The following is a 7,496-nucleotide window of genomic DNA, read 5'->3' as shown; positions in this document are numbered from 1 at the left end:
ACAATGTTCACCTGACTCCTTTTTCCAATGCCAATGACTATTCCTCTGATTTTCCTTTGAACCAGCTTTACCATCCTGCTGGTACCTTCACTGATGGATTAAATAAATCTTTGCTAAGTTTTCATTCTATATTTGTATGCAAGTTATGCTTAAAAATTTTTGAGACTCACTTTGTGATAACCCAAATGCTCTTAGCACAACAATGGACAATAAGTAACAATGGAATGGACAATAAGTAAATACATCTTAAGTTACTGATCTCCATTTTCTTGATAGGGGATATGTCAGACTTTTAAAGGTTGGGAGGACAGAATTAAATTTTGAAAGGTCCTAAAGAAAAATAAAAAATAAACTTTGAGGGGTGCCTGGGTGGCTCATCTCGTGGTTGGGCGATCTCACGGTCATGGGATCGAGTCCTGTGTTGGGCTCCAATCTGGGCATGAAGTCTTCTTGAGATTCTCTCTGTCCCTCTCCCTCTCCCCCTCTCTCTATCAAAAAAGAAAAAACATAAATTTTGCATGAGATTTTGTGCTATAGTTAACTTTTATGAAGTTATTTATTAACTTCTTTTCTAGACCAAGGCCTGAATCAATGAATATTCTAAGAATAGAGCTTTACTGACATAACATTTTTTTAAGTTTATTTATTTTGAGAGAGAGACAGAGGGAGCAAGTGGGGGGGGCAGAGAGAGAGAGAGAGAGAGAGAGAGAGAGAATCCCAAGCAGGCTCTGCGCTGACAATGCGGGATCTCACAAATCTGTGAGATCATACCTGAGCAGAAACCAAGAATTGGATGCTTAACTGACGGAGCCACCCAGCCACCCCTGACATAACATTTTTATAAATCTATAAATCTTAAAATATTATCTATTTTTGTGTAAGTAGTATGCACAATCCATAATTTGGAAACAGAACCCAAAAGGTGTAAAAGAGAATGTCCTGAAGCACTAAGTCCCCATCCCATCATTTCCCTCAGCCAACAAGTTTTTTGCACACCTTTGTGTGCACGTGCACACACACACACACACACACACACACACAACTTTTTATTCCAAAATATATGGCATACCATGTATGCTATTTTGCAACTTGCTTTTTTTCACTTACTAATAGTTATTGAAAACTGTTCGACACCAGGATACATAATAGCTGCCTCATTCAAAACGTGTCTTGCAACTGCTCACTTTTCACTACTGACACTGATACCACACACCTCTTACCCATCGTTGTCTCTTACGGGAGCCACCCAGTCTCCACTTCTGTCCCCGGTACCTCCACAATCTCTTTTTTTTTTTTAATTATTTTTTTAGTGTTTATTTATTTTTGAGAGAGAGATGGAGAGAGGGAGAGAGGGAGGCAGAGCATGAGCTGGGGAGGGGCAGAGAGAGAGGGAGACACAGAATCTGAAACAGGCTCCAGGCTCTGAGCTGTCAGCACAGAGCCCGACGCGGGGCTCAAACCAGACCATGAGCTCATGACCTGAGCCAAAGTCAGATGCTTAACTGAATGAACCACCCAGGTGCCCCAACAATCTCTTTTCAACATGGTGGCAAGAATGATCCTCTGTATAGGAAAGTCCAATCATCTCCCAAAGACAAAGATCTCACGATGTTTTACAAGGTCTGTCCCATGCTATCTGCTCCCCTACCAACACCACGGCTGCCTCTCGGCCTCATCTCCAACCACTTTCCCCCTCCTTCTGCTCTTGTCACTGTAGCCCCCTTGGTGTTCCTCTAACACAGCAGTGATACTCCTGCCTCAGAATCTTGGCCCTTGCTTTTCCCTCTGACTGAGAGGTGACTCCCCTAGAGGTCTGCATGGCTTCCTCTTTGACCGCCTTTTGGTTTTTTGCTCAAATATTGCTTCTCATTGAGCTTTTCTTGACCACCACCTGCAGCTCGCCTTTCCTTGCACATACTCCCATCCCACGTGCCTACTTTATCTTTCTCCACTGCACTTATCATCAGTGGGCATACCATATATTTGACTCATTTACTGTCTTTACACAAACTCTGTGAGAACAAGGGCATTTGTCTGTGTTGTCCACTGCTGTACTCCTAGCACCTAGAACAGGGCCTGGCACAAAGTAGGCACTTAACAATATTAACTAAATGAATGGGGGCTTCCATGTGCTTTGGATCTCTTGTGACCTTGGTGAAGCTCTTTTAACTTCTCTTTGCCTCATTTACTCCTTTATAAAACATGGAGAGTAGTAGTATCTACAATTTATAGATCTATTGTGAGGATTAAAGATTTAAAAGAATGTGAAGTGGTTAGTAACATACCTGGCTTGTAAGCTCTTAATAATATGATTATGATTTCTTTAATTATTAACCATTCATCAGAAAAAAAAAAAACTTATGAGAACGTATGGTTGAGTATAATATAGAAAATCCCAGCTTGTTATTTTTAAACCTGATATTGTCAACTTTTAGTGATTATCTCCTTAGAATAGAAGACACTTTGTGTTTTTTGTTTTTTGTTTTTTGTTTTTGAGAAGTCATTTCACATCTTTAGAGAAAAACAGTTTGGCTCTTTGGAGGTAAAGACCTTTATCTTTGCATTTCCATTTTCTAGCTGGTCCCCAAATTCATATTTGCTCAATCAATTTTGTTGAATAAACAAATAGAAGAATTAATCTCAATGACTACAAGGAAAGTAACATTTATTGGAAGGCTACAATGTATCAGGGACTGTGGTAGGCACTGGAGATACAAAAAAGATTATTTTGGGGTTGAAATTTATTTCAAGACCTCCACATGGTAATCCGTGATTCTGGATGGTGCATTTTTATTTTAGAAGTAGTCTTCTAACTGGGGGAGGGGGAATTTGGATTTATCACCTGTGCAAAGTGAAAAAAAAAAAAAACTCTAAAAAGGCATCTTTGCCATAATTTCTCTGAAGAGATTTTCAAAGAAACAAAACATCAGTGGTTTATCAGGTAGACATCAAGAGTGAAGCAGCAAGCATACCAGTGCGGGAAACCCTATGGTGATTCAAGACCTCTATGAATTCCTGTGGTTCCCAGTAAGTCCCCACGCATATTGCTAACCGTGAATGATTCCATATTTGGTGCAGAATGAAGTCTAATGGTGAGCCATGCTGCTTGAGGCAGAGGAAAAAGTCCTGACCTGAGTCACAAGTACTGGGATGGAATCCAGCTCTGCATTCTGACACTGAGCAAGATAATCCTGAGCCTTCATCACTGTAAAACAATGGTTTTCAAATTTCACCTCCTTCATATGAGAAAATGGGTGAGAAAAGCCTTCGTACCCTGGAAACCACCGTGTAATTGGAACTCTGTTTCTAACAGGTAGCAGTAGCCCCTTCGACGATTTACTCAGCAACTACTTTCCAGTGTCTGTCAGCACTGTGCTATGCACTGGGGACATGCAGAATGGCAATCCCAACAAGATCCCTGCCCTTAGCAAGCACAGGGTCCACTTCCAGGATTTTATCCTTAGGACATAATTTAGCAGATGTATAACTATACTTGCAGGAAGATGATCATTATAAGGATATCTGTAACAACAATGAAGCTGGAAACCACCCAGATATTTACAAAAGCAGAATTGTTTCATAAATCACGTATCCCAATATCTTGATTAAAAAGAATATCTGGTCTACACACATCTACATCCTGGTAGGGTCAGCCTGTTCCCTGGTGAGGTGGTGGTTGGTTTGGGGTGGGGAGTGGGGGGTGGGGGGAGACTGGTGACCCTGCATCAAGGGGGTGACTGCTTAGAGGCTGGGACAAAGGGGTGTGTGATGAAGACAGGTCACAAAGGACTGGAGGATAAATGCGGTGGTGGGAAGAGATTTAGGCAGAGCCCTGTAGGGAGATGGGCAGTTGCCTTCACTCCCTCTCTCTCTCGAGGACTCGATTTGTGGCTGGTGGAGCTGTCTCAAATGAAGAGAACCGTGAGCAGCGAGTATTTGTTACCTTATTACACGGCCCACAGCTACCGTTCAATGGGCGTGTTCAATACCTCCATGGGGGAACTGCAACGACAACTGTACAAGGGAGGAGAGTATGACATTTTCAAATACGCACCTATGTTTGAAAGCGACTTTATTCAGATCAGCAAAAAAGGAGAGGTGATTGATGTACACAACCGTGTCCGAATGGTGACTGTGGGCATTGCATCCACCAGCCCCATCCTTCCTTTACCTGATGTCATGCTACTGGCTCGACCAACAAAAGTCTGTGAGGAGCATGCCAGACACGCCCGGACCACCAAGGGGAGAGGTCGCAAGCCCATGAAGACCCTAGAGCTCACCAGGCTACTTCCTTTAAAGTTTGTCAAGATCTCCATTCATGATCGCGAGAAACAGCAGCTGCGCCTAAAGCTGGCCACTGGCCGCACTTTCTATCTGCAGCTGTGCCCCTCTTCAGATGCACGAGAAGACCTATTTTGCTACTGGGAAAAACTTGTCTATCTCCTGAGACCACCAGTGGATAGCTGCAGCAGTACCCCGACACTGCGAACTGGGGATGAAGCCACCTTAGAGGATGACAAAAGCCTAGTGGTAAGCATCAACAGAGACTCAAGCAAGTGAGGCAGGGGGCTTTGGCAGAGTAGCTGAAAGCTAGTCCTACAAAACCTCTGGTGCTCTCTGAGGCTCACCTGGGAAACACATTCCACTTGAATAGGCACACAGTCAAATGAGCCACCACTACAGGACTTACCACACTGGGGGAGCTCCTGAGCGCATCTCAAAATTGTCCCATGGGGCTGACTTTCCGAGAGACCTTAGCTAGCAGCTGTTCTGGTCTCATACCCAAGGTTGTTAATTCCTTCCACAGCATCTTGATTGTCTAATCTCTTCTTCAACACTTCCCCAACCCAGTTAGTCTCATCAGCTGTGGAACACTGTTAACAATTAGGAAGTGCTTTCTTCTGTATCCCTGTGACTACCATGTACTGATTAAAATCAGGACAACCCATGTGTGTCTGCACATGCACAATTTTAGCAGCCACTACAATGTGAAATGTGTGGATTCCTTGGCCCAGGAAACCCTACTTCTAGGAACCTGTCCTGCAGAGATATAAACCCATGTATATAAAATAAAAATACATGAAGATGGGGAACTGTATGAGCGCTTCCCCTGGTGCTGGGAGTGTTGAGCAAAACCAAGTGACCATTTGACAGGGGTGCTGTAGATGGGCTCTTTCATCAAGTGGGAGCATAGACTTGATAATTTTGAAGGTCTTTCCAATTATAAGCCCTTGGGTTGTTCAGTTCCAGGTTGAGAAAGAAGTAGAAAGTTCTAGTCTCAGTTTGTCATCTCTCTCACCTGTTTCTCCTCCCCTGACACAGACCCCGGAGCTCCATGGAGAAGGGGATCGGGATGAGTTTAGGCTTCACAAGCCTCATGAGGTGTCTAGAGCCACCTCTTCTGGTTATGCTGGGGGAGAGGGAATCCATCATGCCCACCACAGAATGCCTGGTTCACCTGCGGTCCTGAAGACTTCAGGGGCTACTGAAGGAGCAGCATCCAGGTCAGCCACAGGCATGGCAGTAGCAGGGACAGCAACGAGTGCTACCACAGGCTTAGCAGTGGCAGGGGCAGGAACGAGGCCTTCCTCCGGTGCTCAGAGCATATCGGCAACCAAGGCTATAGGTCCAGGCCAGGTAAACACAGTGGCCCTGGCTGGAGCCGCCGCCAAATGTCCGGGAGAAAGTGGATCCAACAAGGCCATTGCAGGTGTTGTCACTATATCCTCAGAGGGTACGAACGTGGCCTTGGGCGCTGCAAGCACATCCTCGGTAGGTAATTCCACAGTAACGACAGGAAGTGCCAATCTCTCCTCAGCGAGCAGCATGAGTGTGGTGTTTGCAGGTGCAGTGATGACTGGCACACCTACTGGGAAAGACCCAGTAGCAGCACCCCTCGTCTCAACCTTGCAGAGTGAAGGCTACATGTGTGAACGGGATGGAAGCCAGAAGGTCTCCCAGCCCAGTGCTGAAACCCGGAAGGGAAAAAAAGAAAGAAGAGAAAAGAAAGATAGAACTTCCAGTAGGAAAAGTTCCCATCACCACAGGACAGGTGAAAGTCACCACAGGACGGGAGGGAACAAGTCGACCCAGAAATCATCCTCCCACCGGTCCTTATCCAGCCATGACAAAAGAGATGACAAAAAGGAGAAAGGGCAGAGCCATGTAAGAAAGAGAGGACACCACTCTCACAAGAGTGGCAGCTCTGTGGCAAAGGAGTCAAGGACAGCTCACAAATTGGGGAAGATAAAATCTGCAAACAGTTCAGGTACTGTAAGTAAGAAATCCAGTAAAATTGGCTCTTTCTTCAAGAGCTTGAAAGTCATTTCTGGTTCAAAAGCGGCAGCCACAACACACAATAGGGAGTTAGACTTCGTGGCTAAGACCGTAGAGAAGCACAACATAGAGGCCAAGATAGAGAAAGCCCAGGATGGCCAGGAGGATATCTGTAGTACCCTGACATCTGAGACAATGGAGACAATAATCTTTGAAGCCAAATCTATTTAAATAGGAGACCGGACAGGAAGCTGCAGTGGAGACCCAGCCTCGGGGAAACATCCCTAGAGAGTCAATTCCAGCTTTCTCTAATAAAGGAAACCATGCAACTCCAAAAGAAATGCTATCTTGTTTGAATGTCTATATCCCCTAGCCTGGTAGTGACTTCACATTGGCTTCTGTGATGTGAACTATGCTGCAGCCTGAGACCCCAGCATCCAGTCAAACAGAACCTGACCTCCCACCCATAACCAGCAGAGCCAAACTGAGAGCCATGCTTTGCCTCAACCTCTTTCTGCCTTTGGTTTCCCCAAGACTATGGCTACAAGCCACAGACTATGGGTTGGAAAGCATCACCACCACTATGTCCCTATGCCCTTCTTTCTCCTCCCCGCAGGTACCTGAACATGGACATTCAGTCCATTCCATAGACTAAAGACAGAACTCTTGTCTCCTTGGGATAATTGGGAGGTAAAGGAGGGTATAGCAGCATTTTTAGGTAATCAGAATGAGAAGTTTATCATCTAGATCAGGAATTGGCAGCCTGAGGGCCAAATCTTGCTAACCGCCTGGTTTTGTAAATAAAGTTTTATTGGAACATAGCCATAGCCATTCATCTGTATATTGCCTATGGCTACTCTCTCATTAAAATGGCAGATCTGAAAAGTTACAAGAGAGATCATATGGCCCAAATAATCTGAAATATTTAATATCTGGCTCCTTACAGAAAAGTTTTGCCCACCCCAGATCCAATCTTAACAATTCTTCCTCCTAGGTATATACTTTGGAGAAACTCTTAAATATGTTTTCCAGCAGAGAACTAGGAAAATGTTTACAGTAAAACAAGTTGTGATAGCAAAACCCTGGAAACAGTACAAATGTTTATCAAATAGGAGGATCTATAAATCGTGGTACTGACTACAGTGCATGTTATACAATACTGAAAATGAATAGCATCTATTCATGTTAGCATGTATGAATCTCACACAATGTTGAATAAT

General features: G+C 44.4%; 1 protein-coding gene across 1 annotated transcript; it reads left to right on the top strand.

Moving 5' to 3' along the window:
• Nucleotides 1–3,806: 3,806 nt before the first annotated feature.
• On the top strand, nt 3,807–6,881 carry GARIN3 (golgi associated RAB2 interactor family member 3). The gene is made up of 2 exons (XM_025924867.2): nt 3,807–4,530; nt 5,323–6,881. Exons 1-2 carry the CDS (start codon nt 3,910–3,912, stop codon nt 6,505–6,507), a joined length of 1,806 nt encoding a protein of 601 aa, XP_025780652.1. The 5' UTR covers nt 3,807–3,909; the 3' UTR covers nt 6,508–6,881.
• Nucleotides 6,882–7,496: the final 615 nt, after the last annotated feature.

The sequence above is a fragment of the Puma concolor genome, chromosome A1 (assembly GCF_028749965.1).
Source record: "Puma concolor isolate L17-30 chromosome A1, mPumCon1.1.hap2, whole genome shotgun sequence".
Classification (NCBI taxonomy): domain Eukaryota; kingdom Metazoa; phylum Chordata; class Mammalia; order Carnivora; family Felidae; genus Puma; species Puma concolor.
The sequence above is the reverse complement of the archived record's forward strand: the minus strand, read 5'-3'. Positions and strand labels throughout refer to the sequence as shown.